At 44.3% G+C, this 21,509-nt stretch overlaps 1 protein-coding gene across 1 annotated transcript in view; it reads left to right on the forward strand.

The window, feature by feature from the left end:
• Nucleotides 1–4,219: 4,219 nt before the first annotated feature.
• Nek5 (NIMA related kinase 5) overlaps nucleotides 4,220–21,509 on the forward strand; it is a 52,220-nt gene continuing 34,930 nt past the window's right edge. The window contains exons 1-6 of the mRNA XM_028782902.1: nucleotides 4,220–4,336; nucleotides 8,720–8,804; nucleotides 10,838–10,935; nucleotides 17,045–17,128; nucleotides 17,205–17,275; nucleotides 19,735–19,821. Coding sequence (XP_028638735.1) covers nucleotides 4,220–4,336; nucleotides 8,720–8,804; nucleotides 10,838–10,935; nucleotides 17,045–17,128; nucleotides 17,205–17,275; nucleotides 19,735–19,821 — 542 coding nt within the window. The remainder of the gene's footprint in view (nucleotides 4,337–8,719; nucleotides 8,805–10,837; nucleotides 10,936–17,044; nucleotides 17,129–17,204; nucleotides 17,276–19,734; nucleotides 19,822–21,509) is intronic.

Here is a 21,509-nt window from a genome sequence, read left to right on the forward strand (position 1 = left end):
AAGAGATACGACATGTGTCAGAAACTAGAACGTGTTATGCACTGAAGTGGGGTACCATGCATATACATGCTGGATGCTGGATCCCCTCATTTAATGCTAGGAAACTTTAAAGAAGGGAGACTATTTCCCCCAAAGAAGAAACGGGTTTCTCCTCACTCCAAATGGTGAAGAAATTATAGTGCAGTCATTTACCAGGGCCTGCTGAAATGTGGGCTATAAGTGGCTCATAGTTAACCCCCCTCCATATTTTCAATGCTGGGGATCAAACCCAGGACCTTATGAATGTCAGGCAGGTATTGTACCAGAGCTACACCCCAGCCCATCTTTTTATCCTAACATGCAAAGTCTGTTGTGTCCCACCTGGACATCTTCTTGTACTTAGTCACGTAGTCAGGGTTAGTCTCCCATGGTCCCGAAGTCTGTCTGTCTGTCCTTACCCTTTCTGAGGAGTACTGGGTAGGTATTTTGTTTTTCTCCTCAATTTGGGTGTGTCCAGTGTTCTTCACAAAGGTAAGGCCCGTTCTCCTCATGTCCAGTCAAGGAGTACATGATGTCACCATGGCATGCCACAGATGCTGCTTGCCCTGAGCAGTAGTAACTCAGTATCTGTTAGGCATCATCACAGGTGCCAACGCTCGTGTCCCTGTCAGTTCTCTGCTGCTAACTCAGGCCACACTGAAGCTGAGAGGATTTAAGTCCTACCCTCTGTTGGTCCAGGAGTGAAATGTCACACTAAGTCACTGGTTTGGCTGCCTAATTGTTTCTAGCTGGTTCCTGTGCCCTGTTGTGATGTTCTTGTCCTTTTACTACAAGATGAAGCAGGATCAACCTTTAACCTCTCTGTTCCAGCCCCAGCATCAACCATTTTCCCCTCAGGAAGCCATGGTTCCTCTCGCTGGGTTAGAAGCCAGTGTCTGGGTGTTGAGTGTACTGGTGGCTTCTGGGATATCTGGGCCCTGTCTACATATCCGTGTTCTGTGCATCCCCGTCTGTATGTAGTAAGTCAAGCACCGTCTCATACAGAAGTCACTGAGTAATTCAGGCTTCTCTTCCTGCTCTTCTATGTCTGCCTTCCCTGATGGTGAGGAACACGCTTGCAACCATCTGCTTAGTTGTTCAGACCAGTACACATCCAGAGCAGTGTCCAGATCGTTCACCCTCGATGCTGTGAGGAACGAGGTAGCATCTAGTGTGCAGAGCTTGTGTGTGGACTCTGTTGTCGGCTTCCCCCTTCCTAGGTCAGTCCCTTAAACGTTAGCTCGACACTCTCCTGACGATGGTTCATGCTCAAGAAAGCATTCATCTCCAGTAGTATTTCCACGACACTCAGCTTCCACAGATGCCGTCCTCCACACCTCTGTCCGCTCTAACTGCTGGATAAAGACATTACAACTCATCAGACAAAGCAAACCTGAAACCATCTGTGTATCTTACCGCTGAGAGTGAGTCAGATTATAAATTCTCTCGGAAATCAGATGATTTCTACTTTAAACCAAACTTTCTGTGTTTGCTTATTTGGGTGAGATTTGCCAGCCCTGATAGCTTTTAAAAAGAAAGGGATTGGGAATAGCACACATCTTTCAACAGGGAGGCAGAGGCAGGCATCTTGACCTCTCTGAGTCCCAGGGTGACTAGGGGTACACACCGAAACCCTGTCTGGGGGGAGGGTGGGGAGAAGAAGAGGAGGTGAACTTCATCTGTTCTAAGAAGTTCACGTTTACATTTTTCCGTGTGGAGCCCATTAGATTTTTAAGGAATTAGTTTCCAAGATGATTCGATTTAAAATTTTTATTTCAATTGGTTGTGTACTATTAGAAAACAAAACACATAAGGTGCTGTGGTCTGGAAATGCAAATTTCCATTTATGTGTGTCTTCCACCATATGTGAACATGGTGATCAGTAGTAATTTCAAACATTAAGATTACATTGTTATAAAATTCTGGCCCAGGAAGTAGAATGTAGATAAAGGAGACAAAGGGGCTTTTTTGGGGGGAGGGGACATGGATAATGGGGGATATAAAATGGCCACAGGTCTTAGATTCCACTGGATATGGATGTCTTCCTCTTGTGAGTATTGACTACCCTGAAAGTTGTATATTTCTCACAGGTAATCTACTGCAACTTGACTATCAGTAGGAAATGCTAGGTTGCTGCAGACCACTGGGCAGTGCCCGGTTTTGTTAGTGGGCCCAGGTTCCTTTCGTACATACACCCCTCAGCAGTATTTAAGACCCTGCATGAGAAACACACTTCCTCCTGGGAGTATGTTATAGCTGAACACTGCTTAGCATGCCGGGGACCCTAGGAAACTCCCCCAACTCTGTGCGCAAAAGGCCAACCAGGAAACAGGTCCGAGGCTTCAAAAAAAAAAAAAAATCTGCCAGTCATAGAATTCTGAAAAATGGCTACTCCACCCTACTCCCTGGAATCTGAAGGCTCCAACAAGAATCTGACATATCTTCCACCCCGCAGTTTTGAAAAAGTTTGCCCTAGAAGTGATTTCTCCCATCTCCCTACGCTCCACTACAAAACCTTCTCAGACCTTGCACTGCCTTCTCCTGCCACCCTCCGACACCAAGCTACAGGCTGCCAACTCTCAGACCAATAAAAGTGTGCTTGCCCCGTTTTTGAGGTCCAACTCAGTCTTTGGTTTTCCCTTCTGACTTACTTTTAGTATAGCACAGGAGCATGAAGACCCGGGGCACCTGGAACTGAGCACTGAGGTTCTCCTCTGCTCCCGCCCAGCACTCCGCCCACTTCCCCCTCCCCCGGGGGTGGCCCTGCCCCTGAATCTGGGAGGCTTAGCTGCTGGAGACCAGATCCTTCTGGACACTTCCACCTTCACTGCATAAAGCCGTCTGAGGAGGTAGGCTGAGCCCAACGTGTTTATTTTTCAGGAGTTGTCGCAGGCCCCTCGAAGCTGCAGGGAGAGAAACGGGAATAAAAACGGGAATCTAGGCGGGAATAGACAGGGCAGCAACTAGGAAGCCCGCTCACTGGGCTGCGTCGGTTTCCATGACAACGCACAAGCTACAAAGTCCTGAATTCTGGCCTCCCGCCCACATGCTGGCTGTCGCCTTTGCTGACAACCTATTGTACCAGACTTGAAATTATATGAAAACAACCTGTCCAGTAGACCAACCAAGGTTTTAGAAGTCTACATTGTGCCTGCGGCAGGAGGATGACAAACTCAAGGCCTACGTGAACAGCATAGACCTGTTTCAATAATAGTCTCTCAAAAGGATTAGGTGTAAAGCTCAGTGGTAGGATGCTTACCCAGCATGTATGCAGTCCTGGGTTCGCTTTCCAGTACAGCAAAATAAAAAGCCTTTATGCTCTAACTGTGGCATAAAAGGGAAACAGGAGGAAAGCAACCTACAACGGTGTGTGTATTTCCACCTGTAAACACCTGTAGCGGTTGCCAGGACAGTCACCTGATCACAGTTGCTAGAATTCTGGACCTCCCACTGACTGCAGTCCTACAACCAGTAGATGGGGTGTTTTTCCAAATTGGGGAGCAATTCATAGGAAAATCCCCACACCCAACCAAGCCTTGGTTTATATTCCTAGGAAATCCAGTACTAGTTAAACCCTCTTAGGCAGATGTGATAGTTTGGTTCTAGGGGCAGATAATGACGAATTAGGTTTTCCTTTATATAAGTGTATGCAGAGACTTTCTGGTGATTCCTTGTTGTGTCGGACCAACGACTTTTGAATGGCATAGGTAGTACCTAAGGCCCTAACTACATCTTAAACACCACAACGCCTCCGCATCTCTAGAACCCAGAACACCAACAGAATTAATTTCAAGGTTTCCTTGTAGAGGGAGGGCAGCACATCCAAGACCTGATGTGCTTGTCTCCGCCTTAGACTTCCTGCTTTTTAGAAAACCACCCACCCGGGACCAGGTATCTTTCTTTCAAACACAAGTAATTTTCCATTTCAGAAGGTAGAGAAGAAAGGCTTTAGTGAGGTGGTGAATCGTCTTAAGATCACAAAGCTGAGCTACCATCCAGTGTGACCTTGGAGTCCACCAAACTAAACTCCTTTTGTGCAGCATTACCTGTGGCCGTAAGGAAGTTTCTTGAGTGTGTCTGAAAAGCTGGGTGGAACATTTTAACAAACAGTTCCGTTGCTTTTCACCTATCTTCTTCTGGCTAGTTGTCATGTGCAGTAAAGATTTATTCTTCATTTTAGGAAGCTCTGACACCTGGAACCATGGATAAATTTGACCTGATTGAGCTCATTGGGGAAGGCACCTTTGGGAAGGTGTACTTGGCTAAAGATAAATCAGAAAGCCGGCACTGTGTCATAAAAGAGATCAGCTTGACAAAGGTAAAGTTAAGTTCGAATTTTAGATAATTTTAAGTGGGATCTATAGCTTTAAAATTTATTTATTTATTATGTGTATATGTGTGTGCATGTGTGAGTCCATGGGCACCATGTGAGTGCAAGTACCTGCAGAGGTCAGAGGTCATTGGAAGCCCCTGAACTTAATTTACAGGCAGTTCTGAGACACCTGGTGGGGTGCTAAGAACTGACATAGGCCTTCAGCAAAAGCAGTGACTGCTGAGTCGTCCCTCCAGCCCCCATTTTTTATTTATTTATTTATTTATTTATTTATCTATTTATTTTTACTTATTCACTTTACATCCTGCTCACTGACCCCCTCCCGGTCACCTCCTCCCACAATCCTTCCCCCACCCCCTTCCTCTTCTCTGAGCAGGTGGGCAGCCCCTGTAACTTTAATATAGCATGCAAGCAAATACCTTTTGCACAATTGTGTATTTTAAGGGTCAGTTGACACTCTCTCCTCTCATCCCCTTCAAACGCATCCCAGGAACATGTATTGCATTCATTTTCTTTGTTTCCTCTCCCCTCATTGAACAAAGGACTTGTCTTCATGCTGGACAAACATTATGAAACCTAGATGCCTTCAGACCCACCGTGTGCTTTCCCTCTCTTCCTGGGTTTCTTCCTCCCCTCACTTCCCCTTTCTCTTCCCTTTTTTCCTTCCCTTCCCTCCCTCTTGCCCTTCTACCCTTCTTTCCTTCACTCCTTCCCTCTCTCCTTCCTTCCTTCCTTCCTTCCTTCCTTCCTTCCTTCCTTCCTTCCTTCCTAGCTTTCTTTCTTGTTTTATGAGGCAGAGTCTAGATTAGGTATCTCAACAGGCTAGTCTCAGACTCAGAATCCTCCTGCCTCTGCTTCCCCACTGCTGAGGTTACAGGTGTGCACCATCATGCTCAGTTACCATTCTCTTAAGAAAACTATTTATAGCTGGGCAGTGGTGGCGCACGCCTTTAATCCCAGCACTTGGGAGGCAGAGGCAGGTAGATTTCTGAGTTCGAGGCCATCCTGGTCTACAGAGTGAGTTCCAGGACAGCCAGGGCTACACAGAGAAACCCTGTCTCGAAAAACCAAAACAAAAACAAAAAACCTATTTATTTAGGCTGGGCATAGTGTTGCACACCTTTAATCTCAGCATTCTAGAGGCAGAGACAAGCAGATCTCTGTGAGTTCAAGGCCAGCCTGGTCCTACATAGTGAGTGCCAGGATAGCCAGGGCTATGTAGAGAGATCCTGCCTCAAATGAAAAAAAAAAAAAAACTATTTCAGGGTGTGTATTTATGCTTGCACATGTGTATGCACACACACACACACCCCACAGCACACATGTGAAGGGAGGTGAGGTTCCAGGAATTGAACTCCAGACAATTACCTGCTAGATGCTTGATCCTCCCTCTTTGAATTAGCTCCATCCTTTTGTGCATGCACTGGGTCACCTGGATCCTTAGCTGGCATTCTCACTGGTCCAGCATTCACACAGTCATTTGAACAGTGTCCCAGCCATGGCCCCAGACTTTCCCTGTAAGGTATAAAGGAAAAGGGAGCTAGGCTGACTTCATAAAAACATAAAACTTCTTGGCCTGATGTCATGCACCTGCAATCCCAGCTACCTCAGAGTCTGAGCAAAGAGGATTGCACATTCAAGGCTTGCCCTGCCTTGGCTTCAGGAAGGTTCAGGGCCAGCCTGTACAACGTACTGAGGCCCTGCCTCACAAATAACAATCAGAGGCTGAAGAGATGGCTTAGTGGCTAAGAGTGCTGGCCGCTCTTCTTGAGTTCAATTCCCAGCAACCACATGGTTCTATAACCACAATCTTCTATAATGGGATTTGACGCCCTCTTCTGGTGTATAGGAATACATACAAAAATACATAAACAAACCATTAGAAAATAAAAACGCAAAGCAAAAAGCATACTGGGTATGTATCTCAATGGTAGACCACTTGTCTAGAGTGCATTAGACACAAGGTTAAAGCAAATTCTTTTCTTTGTCATACAATACACTTGATCCTCCCCATCCTCTAACCAACTTAATTCAAGTTCTCATTTTCTTTTTTTTGTTGTTGTTGTTTTTGTTTGTTTGTTTTTTGTTTTTCGAGACAGGGTTTCTCTGTGTAGCCCTGGCTGTCCTGGAACTCACTCTGTAGACCAGGCTGACCTCGAACTCAGAAATCTGCCTGCCTCTGCCTCCCAAGTGCTAGGATTAAAGGCATGCACCATCACTGCTTGGCAAGTTCTCATTTTCTTTCTGTGGTGGTTTGAATATGCTTGGCTCAGGGAGTGGCACTATTAGGAGGTGTGACCTTGTTAGAGTAGGTATGTCACTGTGGGTGCGGGCTTTAATACTCTTGTCTTAGCTGCCTTGAAGCCAGTCTTCTAGCAGCCTTCAGATGAAGATGTAAAACTCTCAGCTCCTTCTGGACTTCCTGGACACTGCCATGTTCCCACCTTGATGATAATGGACTGAACTTCTGAACCTTAAACCAGCCCCAATTAAAGGTTGTCCTTATAAGAGTTGCCTTGGTCATGGTGTCTGTTCACAGTAGTAAAACCCTAACTGAGATACCCTCACTCTGCTGTTCCTCCTCCCCCTCCATCCATCTCTACCACTCTGGTAGCTTCATTTTTCAGAGTAAATTTAAAATTTAAAAAGCATTTTGAGCCAGGCGGTGGTGGCGCACGCCTTTAATCCCAGCACTTGGGAGGCAGAGGCAGGTGGATTTCTGAGTTCGAGGCCAGCCTGGACTACCGAGTGAGTTCCAGGACAGCCAGGGATACACAGAGAAACTCTGTCTCAAAAAAAAAAAAACAATAAAATAAAATAAAATGCATTTTGAAATCTGAAATTCATGTTCTGATCATGTAATTGAGAATAAGTCATGTGACACTGGATCTTAGAATAGAAACTAGGATTGAGAATGTCAGTTAAAAAACATTGGCTGAGGCCGGGTGGTGGTGGTGCACGCCTTTAATCCCAGCACTTGGGAGGCAGAGGCAGGTGGATTTCTGAGTTCGAGGCCAGCCTGGTCTACAGAGTGAGTTCCAGGACAGCCAGGGCTACACAGAGAAACCCTGTCTCGGAAAAAACAAAAAACAAAAAAACAAACAAACAAAAAAAAAAACATTGGCTGAGCTATTTCAGTGGTGGAGTATGTATTTAACATGTACAAGGCTGGACATACACATATATATATGCACACACACACACACACACACACACACACACAGAAGGAGGCTGTTAGGGAGAAAGGAGGAAGGTAATCCAGCACTCTGAGGCTAAGGCAAGAGAACCATCAGTTCCCGGCCAGGCCAGCCTGAGTTACATAGGGAGGCACACCCCTTCCAGAGAGGGGAGAGGGTACAGAGGAGACAGAAATGGGATATGTGCATAGGCACCAAAACAATTAAAAGTATTATTATTGGATGACAAATAGAATAATAAATTACAAAGCTAAAATTAAAATGCAAGATTGTTTTCTTTTTACATTTACTCATTCACTTGCTGTGTGCATATGCATGCATGTGCGATCCGCCACACATGTGGAGGAGGTCAGAGGATAACTTGCAGGCGTCGGTTCTTTCTATCCACCATGTGACCATGTGGGGTCCAGGAATTGAACTTAGGTCACTGGGTGTGGCAGTAAGTGCCTTTACCTGCCAAGCCTTCTTGCCAGCTTCAAGAAACCAGCTTTGGTTTTTGTTTTGAGACAGGATCTCCTCTTGTAAGACCAACCCGGACATCCTTAGATCCAGAATCCTCCTGCCTCAGACTACTAAAATGCTGGCTTGACAGACATGTACAGCTTATTTCTTAAAATGAAGAAATTCAGACTATGGAGTTTTGCTTTTGTAGCTTAGAGCCAGTTTCTCCTTGGCAGTGATTGCTCTTGGAATGTTATGTTTTAGGAAGAATTTCTTTATGCTGGAGGATAAAGATGTTTAGAGAATGAATAAAGATCTAGTTGCTAATTTATTTATAATTTGCATTTACTTCTTGAAATAGAACCCCACTATGTTGCCCAGGATGCTCTGTCTCCAGGTAGCTGGGAATACCCAGGATGCTCTGTCTCCAGGTAGTTGGGAATACAGTCATTCATCGAGTGTAACCAGTTTCCAGCTTTCAGTATGATAACATTTCCCCAGCGTTATTAAGTTTCTTGACTATAATTATCACTGACAAACTAATGGTTAGATATGAGGCACTGTGTTCATTCCATAGTGGCCCTGCCTTCAAGAGATAGATTTTAAAAGCAACATTAAAGCCACTGGCGTCTTGGGGGGTTTCAGAAGGGAGCAAGCAGGACTCGCCTCTGTAAGCAAATTACCTGTACAAAACATGCTGTCTCTCAATATAACATTGATACCCTTACAGGAAAAAGAGGCTTCAAAGAACGAAGTGATTCTTCTGGCTAAGATGAAGCATCCCAATATTGTAACCTTCTTCAGCTCATTTCAAGGTTAGACTTGGCTATCACTGAGTTATCCTGATAAACTAAAAATCTTTAGAAAATATGTGTTCCCAAGAGCTGTGTATTTATTATTCTATAAGCACGTTCATTTTCCTGTCTAGTTGAATTGTCTCCGTTTCCTGTCTGGTGAGGTTTGCCTTTTGAGATGAGGACTTCCATATCCCAGGCTGGTCTCAGTTTACTGTGTAGTTGGATTATACCCTGAACTCTGAATAATTTTGAAAGGCGGTCAGGGAGTAAAGTGCCACACTTCTATCCACTGTTCCCATCTTTCTCTTTCTCGACATTTGAGTTATTGTTGAAGTCCTTTGTCTAGCTGAATTCTCACCCTCAGACTTTCCCAAGTCCTGTGCCTTCAATAACTCCCCAGGGCACTTTTCTACTAACGTGTGTGTCTCTTTATGAATATACATTATTACAAATTTGTCTAATTTTTTTCTTCAAACAGGAAACTTAAGGGTTGAGAATATAGCTCAGTGATAGAATAATTGTCCAGCTTGTACGAGGTTCTAGGTTTGATCTCCAGCAAAACACACACACACACACACACACACACACACACACACACACAGAAACATAAATTTAATGATTTTAGGGACTTTTATATACACTTTGGTCCTTGTCATGCGATTGATAGATGCTCGATATGCAGTTGCTGGATGAGTGAATTGACTGGACCATTTTAATAGACCAGAGTACATGTTGATTCCATGTAAGATAGAATTTGGAAGATACATTTTACAGTGGATAGAGCTACACAGCTAAGACCACTCGAAGTATAGATAACCTTCTTTGCCCCTGTACATTTCTTGGCAGCTTGTTGGTACTTAAAACACAAGCTTAGCCAAGGCCTCGGAGCCTGGAGGCACCTGACTATGAGAACCTGTAAATACAGGCTTTGCTGGACCTACAAAAGCTCATCTACAGCTGAAAGAACCGTGATTGGATGTCTGTTTCCACTTTCTTGCTGGCTGTTAACTAGGGGCCTCTCTCTACCAGGAGAGGTAAACCTTTGTGCTTGATCACATGGCCAGGAAATGGAGCTGGAAATCTATAACCACTTCTGTCTCTGACTTCCAGACTCAGATTTACATAAATCATATGACCAGGTCTGGCCCACCCGGATAATCCTTTTGATTTTCTCAAGATTAACTATTTAGTATGAGAGATGAGGTTTTATGAATTTAAAGCAGAATAAGAAAAATAAGGAGAAGCCGGGCGGTGGTGGCGCACGCCTTTAATCCCAGCACTTGGGAGGCAGAGGCAGGCGGATTTCTGAGTTCGAGGCCAGCCTGGTCTACAGAGTGAGTTCCAGGACAGCCAGGACTACACAGAGAAACCCTGCCTCGAAAAAACAAAAAAACAAAAAAACAAAAAAAAACAAAAAAAAAAAAAAAAGAAAAATAAGGAGAATTTAGTGGTGTTTTCCTAAGGCAAAATGGATTCTATCAGTAAATATTAACTCTTAGGTGCTAAACATGTTTTAAAACTAGAGCTCTAGACATTAAACAAACAAAAATCTCCACACTGTTAAGCTTCCTTTCTATTGCTGCAAAAACAAATGCCACTTACTCAGTGTCTTCAAACCATCTCTCTGTGCTCAGCTCTCTCATTGCGTTAAGGGTTCCACCCCTTGGGATTGTGCCATCTTCACTGAGGTTGGGTCTTCTCTCTTTAACTAATCCAATTTAGAAACTCTCACAGAAGGTTTGTCTCCCAAGCAATCCTAGATCCTGTCAGACTGATAACTGACTTTAACTTTCTGGGGTACCTAGAAATAGCCTTTATCAAAGTTCAATGAGGTAAAACAAGCTAAAAGAAAATGTAAGGGTAACATGGGATCGAAACTCAGTCCGTCCATCTTAGTGGTACGATGGGATGAGAACCCAGCCCATCTTAGGGCCAACCCCACTACTGTAGACTGCATTTTTCTGTTGCAGTCTTCACATCTAGGTTTTGAAAAGCAAATGATTGATGGTATCCAAAGGATCTCAGCACCAACTGATGTTGTTTGCTTGCAGAGAACAGCAGGCTGTTTATTGTAATGGAATACTGTGACGGAGGGGATCTCATGCAAAGGATCCAGAGGCAGCAGGGAGTGTTATTCAGTGAAGACCAGGTAAATCTACTTCTAATGTTCCCTGATAATGTTCTACATGCTAGGCCATGCAAAGCATGTTTCTGGTAGAAAAGTGTGAATCATAAGATCGTGAATATTCTTGATGGTTGTATTGAAATAGAGTCTATTTTTGAGAATATATTTTCTTGAGAAAGTATCTCTTGCCTATATACCTCATGTTCTCTGAAAGAATCATGAGGCTGGTGCTGGGGAGATGGCTCAGGGTATCAAGAGCACTTGTTATTCTGGTTGAAGACCTATGTTGAGTTTTCAGTACATACATGGTGGCTCACAGCCATCTCTAACTTTAGTTCCAGGTAACCCAATGCCCTCTTCTGACTTCCACAGATACCAGGTATACACATGGTGTACATATTTATATACAGGCAGACAAAACACTCATATACATAAAATAAAAAAATCTAAAATAAAAAATTAAACATCAGATGGGGCCAGAAAGATGGCTCAGTAGGAAGGCACTTACTATCAAGGCTGACGACCTAGTTCAGTTCCCAGAGCCCATATGGTAGAAGGGAGAACCAGCTCCTGCAAGTTGTCTTCTGAGGGCCACACACCCACCTCGGCACATGTGTGAGACACTTCTCACAAATAACTAAGAATGTAACTTTAAAATGTTTCACATTTAGGCTAGGGAATTGGCTTGGCCATTACATTAAAGGTTAGGCTCACAACCAAAAAAAAAAAAAAAAATATATATATGCAAAGAACCTGTAAGGTTAAATAAAACAAAACAACAATGACAACAACAACAACAAACCTATGAGACAAAAAACAACCAAAGATGACACTGAGTTCATTTTGTGTTGGCCATCTACTGCTGGGCATGGAGCTTGCCATTAAGAATGGTTTGTTTCCCCAGTGAGATTCCATTAGAGAAAATTAATTTTTCATTTGCAAGTGGTTATCAATTGGAGATAGCTTCTGGGCTAAGGATGGAGGCTTATATCCACTTCCCCTCTTAGTACTGGGATCTTATCTAGTTTAGGCCTGTACAGGCCCTGTGCATGTTGCCATAGTCTCTGCAAGTTCATATGTGCATTGGTCATGCTGGATTGAAGTATTTTTATGGTGAGTTTCTGCCCTACTCTATTCTGTTTAGCTTCTGAATAAAAGACAGAAACCAGGTATTTTATTTACAAGCTGCTGGCACTGTGCTGAGCAGGTTCTGAGCTATTCTAACCTACATCCCAACCATAGGCACTGAGTTACTTGAAATTTGACTCTTGCCTGGTTGCTCTGTTCTATGTGTATCCTCAGGGTGAGCTTCTCTTGGCCATGTGCTCATGGTCTGTCCATCCTACCTCATGGTGTGGTTCTTCAACTTTCTCCTTCCCTCATGGTCCCTACCTGAGACTCAACACTCAAGTCTTGCCTTCCTCTCTCTGCTGCCCAGTCACAGGCTCTAGCCTTTTACTACCCAATCAGAGATTATTAGGGAGTATTCTTTAAAGTACATTTGTCAATACAATGTCCATGCCCAGACTTCAACCTGATCTCGGGGCACAGAACTCAGCATCTGATACACGGTGCACAAGACCTCCGCTTAGGATTTGGTAGAGACACCCTATTTAGGACTGAGTGTTTGAAAGTCTCTTCCTTTCTGTACATTGTCTGGCTGTGGATCTCTGTATTGTCCCTTTGTACTGCAGAAGGAAGCTTCTTTGATGGTGGCTGAGGAAGAAACTGATCTTTGAGAATGGCAGTATGTCACGGAGAGTCATCTTATTACCCTATTCCTTAGCAGCACAGTAGTATTTGGTTTTCTCCTAGATCCCCGGCCTAGCCATTCGAGGTACTTGGTCATCCAGGCAGTGCTGGAGATGGCCTCCATCTCACGGAGTGGGCCTTAAATCAGATATTGGTTGGTTACTCCCGTAAGCTTTGTGCCACGATTGTACAGCATATCTTGCAGTTGAGTCACCATTGTAGATAGAAAGGTTTGTAACCTGGTGGGTGTTTACCTTTCTCTTCTGGTAGCATACAGAGTACCTTCTGGTACTTTGAACACTAGTTAGAGGTGATCTAGGTAGGCACCAGATCAATTTCTCCGTGTACAATGAGTTTGTATAGGCGTTGAGTTCTGCAATAGGACCTTGCAATCAGTTTGTAGCTAGCAACCAATAGCCTTGGTGATAGCCTGGATTGTTCGGGGGTTTCCATGGTACACCTTTGACAAACAACTCAGTTAGATGTACTAGAAGCTCCGTTTGATGATGGTTGAGCCTCTCTCCCCCATTGTTCTGTGACTCTACTTAGATTGCTTTCATGTATGTATATATCTTAGGAAGCTTCTTCTGTATCAGGTTTCCATATGACCCCCACAATGGACCTTCATTTTAGCTGTTCTTCTCTCTAGTCTATCCCTTGCCCCGCCTCTTTTATTGAATCTGTGGAGCTAGCGGCAGACAGTGAATGTTTAGTCAGATAAGTAGTCTTAATGGAGACACACGTCAACATCTTGTAAGAAAAGATAAACAAAGTAAAGGTGTTACTTCTTATTCAATTTGTGATTTGAATTTATGTTTGAACTTGTTGTGAACTTTCGAAGAGGAAGAAGAAAAACAGATGCTTGGAATACCATGTGATCTATTCTCCTAAATAAGTACAAAAGCTAGGGACAGTGACATTAAGGGAAGAAGGAGAAGAGAAGAAGAGCAGAAGCAAAATAAAGGCAGACTCAACGACAGCAAACAGCAGAATATAAGAGAGGGCGCCTTCTTCTTACTGACAAGGACAGGGCTTTTTCTCACAGGCTTGGGTTTCTTTCATTTAGCAATAGAAAGGTAAAGATACAAGCTTTTTCTTTCTCTATGCAATAAAGGTTGGAGCTTATTTTTTATCCAGAATGAGTGAGTTCTTTCTGTGCTGGTGCTTGGGTTTTTGCCCCACCCACCAAATATGTATATTTGCATATGTGGGTATAGATATGTGTGTATAGGTATGTAAATTGATGAGACAGATTGCTGGGTCCAACAGAAAGACGAATGTGTGTGTGTGTGAATATGTGTATAAATGTGTAATTCATAATTGAGTAATGAATGTGTGTAAGCATCATTGCGTGTAAAGGTTTTTTTCTTTCTGAGGGCGTGACTTTCTTTTCCTGGTTCAATAAAAGTTGCTCCAAGCCTCCCTCTTGCCTGGGCAGTGAGAAGTAAAGCTTCTAGGCAATAGAGAAAGGAACCTTAGGAGTAAATCCTCCAGTGAGTTCCCTGCTGCTACACAGCATATGTTAATTGCCAGAGAATTATACAGTAAGTTTATAAAGTAAACAAGAGTTAAGTTTCAGTGCTGGAGAGATGGCTCAGTGGTTAAGAGCACTGACTGCTCTTCCTCGAGGTCCTGAGTTCAATTCCCAGCAACCACATAGTGGCTCACAACCATCTGTAATGGAATCTGATGCCCTCTTCTGGTGTGTCTGAAGACAGCTATGGTGTACTCATAAACATAAAATAAAGAAATAATTAAAAAAAGAAAGAGTTAAGTTTCTCCAGCACTTATCAAGCACAGAACATGAACAAAGAGTTAAGTTTTTAGTACAGAACAGAGACTTAAAAGGCCAGAGCTCCTCAATCTCCTGACCTGCATCTGATACTGTGTTCTACTTTAACCCATTCCAGGCCAGGCAGGCTTCCGGCACAAACACATACCATAGTGTCTTTCTGGGTCTAAGTTACCTTACTCAGGATGATTTTTTTTCTAGTTTCATTCATTTGCCTGTGAATTTAATGATTTTGTTTTTTAATAGCTGAATAAATATCCCATTGTGTAAACATACTGCATTTTCTTTATCTGTTCATCCTTTGACGGACATCTCGGGTTTTTCTGGCTATTACAAATAAAGGAGCAATGAACAGGATTAATAAAGTGTCTCTGAGAAAGATGTAGTCCTTTTTTTATATGCCTGACTTAGTTAGGGTGTTACTGCTGTGAACAAACACTGTGACCAGGGCAACTCTTATAAAGGACAACATTTCATTGGGGCTGGCTTACAGGTTCAGAGGTTCAGTCCATTATCATCAAGGTGAGCATGGCAGTATCCAGGCAGCATGGTGTGGGAGGAGCTGAGAGTTCTAGATTTTGTTCCAAAGGGAACCAGGAAAAGACTGAATCTCCCTTCCCCGCTGGCCAGAGCTTGAGCTTAGGAGGCTCAAAGCCCACCCCCACAGTGACACACTTCCTCTAACAAGGCCACGCCTCCTATGAAGAAAGCCTATGAGAGGCTATTGGTGAAGCCTAGTTGCAGCAGGAGACTCCAGCGAATTGGCGATGCCAGTACCACGGGATGGTCATCAAGAACAGCAGCAGTGGAGTGGAGTCAACCAGACCCTAGAGTGGGCAGAGCTGGAAAAGCAACCTAAGCCCAAAAGATCATGTGTGAATTTCAGCCATTGGAAGAAGAAGTTGTAAAGTTCAAGTTGCCTTGGATACCCCAAGATGTTAGAGATGTCAGAGGCATGGGGTACCTACTAAGGAAAGCTGCTAACAGGGAGTGGAACCAGCCCAAGAGAAAGGAGTTTGTTGCCGTCAACAGAGATGCAAGGAGTTGGAGATCTGAAGACCGCTTTGACATCAGACATGGAGTTGTCAAGTTTAGAGTTTGTCTAACTGGTTTTTGGTCTTGCTTTGGTCCAGTATTTCCTCACTATGTCATTTCGGGATGGCGATGTATATGTTGTGATGTTGGAGGTATGTGATTTGCTGTTTTTTAAATTTTGATTATATAGAGTATTGTAGTTAAGTGATTGGATGAATCTCAGAAGAGACTTTGAACTTTTGGACTTTTAACATTGTTGAGATTGCTACAGACTGTAGGACTTTTGAAGTTGGACTAATGTATTCTGCATGGCTAGTTATGGCCCCGTAGACTCATGTGTCTAAAGAAGCCTGTGGGGGCCAGGGAGTGAAATGTGATGGTTTGAATATGCTTGGCCTATGGAGTGGCAGTGTTAGGAGGTGTGGTTTTGTTGGAGGAGGTGTGGCCTTATTGGAGGAAGCGTAGGAGTGGGCTTCGAGATCCTCCTCCTAAGTGCCTAGAAGTCAGTCTTCTAGCTGCCTTCTGATCAAAATATAGAACTCATCTCAGTCTCACTCGTCTCCCCATCCCTCCATATCTGCCCTTTTACCTTGCACCTCTCTCACCCTCCCCCCAAAAACCCAAACAGAACATCTTGTAGTGGAAGCTTCAGTGTGTCACAGTGTACACATTGTATACCCTTTTACCAAACAGGTTTACTTGCAAATGTTCATTTTAATGAGTCATTGGTCTGGTTCAAGGCCTCTGGCTTCTGCTACACCATCAATACTGGACCCTCACCAGGATTCCTCTTGGATATCTTGTCATTGACCTGTGTCATGGAGACCCTGCACCGTTGGTTCTGTAGGACAGGCCCCTTCTCAAGCTCCAACAGTTCATGGATGGGTAGATGTTGGGGTGGGCCATCTCAAAGCCCTAGATCTAGGATGGATAGTAGCTGAGTTGGTCAGGCCACCAGCTTTCCGGATCCCTTCCCACCAGGACCAGCTCTCCTGCTTTGCCCAGGTGAGAGATGGAGCCATCTTTCCTGCCTGTGGCAACACTCTGGAAGGGTATAAATCGGCTTTCTCAGATTAATGCCATTGGGACCAGCTCTCCCACACTCATCCCACCATGGCCAGGTCTTCTGAACTGTCCTGATGAGAGGCAGGGCCAGCTCACCTATTCTTATGACCTTGAGGCTGACTCTCTCATGGCCAGGCCTCCAGGGCTAGCTCTATAAAGCTGCCCAGGTTGGGGATGGAGCCAGCTCACCCAAGCTTATGTCCTTGGGTCCACTCATCTGTCCCCATACCACCAGGGCCAATTCTACTGTGCTTTCCAGGTGAGGTACAGGGCCACTCTCTCCAGCACCACAACTGTTGAGGGGCAAGGCCGGCTCTCCCAGGCTCACACCATAGGGGCAAGCTCTCTTGTACTGTTCAGGTGAGGTTGGGGCCAGGTCTGCGGAGCTCTGGGACATCAACATGGTCCCAGCTCAGCCCAGGATGTCAGACACAGCTGTGTTGGTGACCAGTGGACTATTCAATAGATTCCTTCTGTTCCCTTCCACAGATTCTGTGTTGGTTTGTACAGATTTCTCTAGGACTGAAGCATATTCACGGCAGGAAGATATTACACAGGGACATAAAATCTCAGGTAAGAGCTCATACAGATGACCTCAGACACAGTCAATCTTAGCCTTTCTTAATACATTTTTTCTTCACTCTTTTAGAATATTTTTCTTTGCAAGAATGGAATGGTTGCAAAGCTTGGGGACTTTGGAACAGCAAGAACACTGAATAAGTGAGTCCTTGTAAAATTCCAGTTTTCTTTCTACTCAAAATTGAAAAAGTGTTCATTTTGAGGTATCATGAATTAAGACAGAAAAGTTTCATTATCTCCACAATTTCGGGTGACTATGAATATGTTAAATTGTTTGACTGTCTGCAGTTAAAATTCTGAAGGTTTGGGTTTGAGACATGAGTCAGGGGTTAAGCGTACTTGTTCCTCTTGTAGAGAACTTGAGTGGGGTTCCCAGCACCCACTTCTGGCTTTTCACAGCCTCCTGTAACTCCAGCTTCAGAGTGTGGTCACCCTCTCACACATGCACCTATGTGTGCACACACATGCACATACATGTGTGCACATATACACGTAAGTGATGAAAGTATTATCGAGATAAATTGTGACTAACCAAATGGTGGGGATTTTCTAAAGCCTAGCAAAATCACATTCCTGAATATATTAGACTGTACACACACACACACACACACACACACACACAACCCACTTGGTTTTATGGACTTTTGATATCACAAGGAAATATTTTTCTATGTGACATAAGCAGAGTGGAATTCTGAATTAAGGAAACTGCATGATGACAGCCATACAAAACCTATGTGTGGAAACAGGTGTGTGTGTGTGGGGGGAGGGGAATGTATCTAGTTTAGCAATAGGTTTTTGGGATATTCAGACTCTGGGTGACTTAATTTTTTATTCATTTAAATTTTTTCCCTTGATGGTACTGGGGTTTAATACCAGGGCCTTACACATGGTACACAAGTGCTTTATCACTGAGCTACCCCCCAACCTAATTTGTTTTTGTATTTTCCAAATTTTAGAACACAGGACTGCGTTACACTGATAGCTAGAAAAACAGAAATCTTGACATATCTAAGAGTTTTATTAACAACAGTTGTATTCCTTGTGGAATCTTTAAGTCATAATATATATGTAGTTATTATTACTACTATTGTTATTATCAGTAGTCTATTATCATCTACTCTGTGACGCTATGGCTCAGGGCAATCGCTCTACCACTCACTCGCATACCTAGCTGTAAGATGTGTTTATGTTAAAAACTATACATAGACATAGTTGTATAGATGTACACAGATTTTAATGTGTCTTCGATTCATTTATTTTATCTGTATGAGTGTTTGGCTTGCATGCCTGTACGTATGCCGTATGCATGCCTGGTGCCTGTGGAGGTCAGAAGAAGGCACTAGATCCTCTGGGACTGGAGCTAGGGATGACCGTGAGCTATGCTGTGAGTGCTGAGAACTGAACCTGGGTCCTCTGTGAGAACAAGGGCTTCTCACCACCTTTCTAGCCTGCGTATACCTGTGTGAAGGGGTCTCATGTAACCCAATGTGGCAGAAATGTGCTTGATCAATCTATTTGCAGCAGGAGGCCTATGATTGGACAGGGAAAAGTGAGGCGGAGCTAAGGGAGGCCGAGGGAGGAAAGTGGAGAAATGGGCGGAGAGAGGCGAGGGAGGCAAAAATGGCTGCGGGGCAGTGGATCCGCGTGGCCTCGGGTAAATAGGTAGATATGAAATCTGAAGGTTAGGGTAATTGGATAACCTTCCTAATTGTGTGGGCATCTTGTGTATTGAGTATTTGCTGATATATAAATCCGCTGGTTAACTTTAACCATCTAGAGTTTTGGTTTACTTGGTGGTTGGGTGGTGTGGTGGCTGACCGTGGGGTGGACGACCAGGACATGGACGACCGGGACGTGGGGCTAGCGTGGCCCCGCTGTAGAGCCTGTCCAGATGATAACACCTAGCTGAGCCAAGGTAGTCCGCAGGTAATGCTCAATTCTGTCAACATGGCGCCAGAACCGGGAGCTGGTGGTCGTCTTTGCGCGGTGGGTGCCACCATTAGTGCGAGAACTTAGAGCTGGCAGCCGGGCGGCTGCTGTCTTTTCTAAAACCTCCCGCTACACCCAGGTTATCCTTTAATTTGTTATGTTGCTGAGGCTGGCCTTGAACTTCTTATCCTTATGTCGCTACTTCTTCAGTACTAGCAGCATCAACTCATGGGCCACCATCTCTGGCTTTCTTGCTCTGTCTGTCTGTCTATGTGTGTATCTTTGTTTCTGTCTCTCTCTTTCCATATGTATATGTGTGTGTGTGTGTTTACTTATGTATGTATATATAAATTCTAGGGGTTGCTTTTGTTTTATTTTTGAGGCAGGGACCTCTTTATGTGTCCCTGGCTGTCCTGGAATTAAGTCATTATATAGACAGATCTGGCTTTCAGCTCACAGAGATCTGCCTGCCTCTGCCTCCCAAGTGTTGGGGTTATGACTGGGGGTTGAATTGTAAGTGTAAAAACCTATTGTCTTTGCTAGTCTGTGGTTAATATGAAATGTCTTACTTTCTTCTAATATGTGTATAAGTAGTTTTGTCATTCATGTTTACAATTTTCCTTGCCTTTCCCAATAAACATGTTTTTTTATTTACTCTGATTTCCTAGCTCTATGGAACTGGCTCAAACATGTGCTGGGACACCTTACTACCTGTCCCCAGAGATCTGTCAGAACAGGCCATACAACAATAAAACGTAAGTTGCTCGTGGTTGGAGAGTGTCAGTCGAATCTGGTGGGTGACACTGAACGTCAGAGGCTGGTGTTCCAATCTCTCTTCCCCTGGTCCTGGTGAATTTTCTTTTTCTTCATGTGATTTCCAGTGACGAGCTATGACAAATAATATTTCCTGAAGCTTTTGGACTTATTTAAGACAAAGCAATTTCTTTTCATTTAAAGATATAAAAACAAAACCAAACAAAAGACAAAGAGTGACATCATTAGGGCTGGAGGGATGGCTCAGTGGTTAGAGCCCATACCGCTCTTGCAGGGGACCTGAGTTCAATTTGCAGCACACACGTCTGGTGGCTCACAACCACCTATAGCTCCAGCTCCAGGGGGTCTCCATGGGTATTTGCACTCACTTGTACATACGTACATAGACACAGAGACACACAATTAAGATTGTGTCTCCTAGGAATCCTCACCAACATGATTGCCTAAACACAACACAGACAGACAGACAGACAGACAGACAGACAGACATATTAACATGGACTGGGGGAAAAGCTTATGAGGCTTCAGACACACACCCACACACCCACAGACACCCACAGACACACCCACAGACACACACACACACACACACACACACACACACACACTATAGGCCAGGAAGGAATGCTGGGAGTGGGAGAAACCATCTTCTGTTGAGAGTGGACCCAGCCCAGTGTGAATACATGCTTGTTGACCTGAGCCGCCTGCCGTGTCAAAGACCCTAGAGCCGTAGCTCTCAGCTTCCTAACTCTGCATCCCTTTGCCACAGCTCCTCTTGTCCTGATGATCCCGACCGTAAAATAATTCTCGTCGCTACTTCGTAAGCATAATCTTGCTACTGTTATAAACCATAATGTAAATATTTATGGGGTTGGAGGTTTGTCCACGGGATCGTGATCCACAGGTGGAGAACCGCTGCTTGAGAGCCTCGGGCCATGGAGGAATGCCAAGGCCTTCCCCTGGGGTGAGGTTCAGAGGCAAGGTCTTCCCTGGGGACAGAGTGCAAATGTAGACAGTGTGTACTGAGTGTGTCCACCATTTGCTTTCCTTCCCCTGGATGCTTTCGGCCTGAAGACTGTTCCCTGACAGAGAGCAGAGAAGTTGAACACTGAGTTCCCTTTAGGTGTAATTATCCTGTTTGTTGAGGGGATCACAGTATTCATTTGGCTGTTTGAGCTTGACAGATAGAATACAGCACCTGAGGGATTTCAAAAAGAGCAGCTGCAGGCGTCTGCTGGTTTCTACCTTACTTGGTGCTGGGGCCTCCTCCAGGCTTGCTTTTGTGTGTTACCACAGAGACACGCCTGCAACCAGCCTTGAAGCTTGGGGCTGGGGCAAAGGCTCCACTGTTAAGACAGCAGTGGCTGCTCTTCCTGTGGACCTGGGGTCTGTCCCCAGCACGCACACGATGGCACACAACCATATATAACTTTAGTTCCAGGGTGTCCAATGTTCTCTTCTGACCTCCTCAGGCACCAGGCACTCATAGGGTACACAGATGCTCACCCAGATAAAACACTCAGACAGAAAACTCAATAAATAAATCTTTAAAAAAAAAGTTTAAAAGTACATGAATAAAAAATTTAATTTAAATGAAATTTAAGATCTCCCTCTCTCCTCCCCCTTCCCCTCCCCTTCCCCCTCCCCCTCCCTCTTCTTCTCTCTCCCC

Source organism: Grammomys surdaster, unplaced genomic scaffold (genome assembly GCF_004785775.1).
Source record: "Grammomys surdaster isolate TR1022 unplaced genomic scaffold, NIH_TR_1.0 919, whole genome shotgun sequence".
NCBI classification, from domain to species: Eukaryota; Metazoa; Chordata; class Mammalia; order Rodentia; family Muridae; genus Grammomys; species Grammomys surdaster.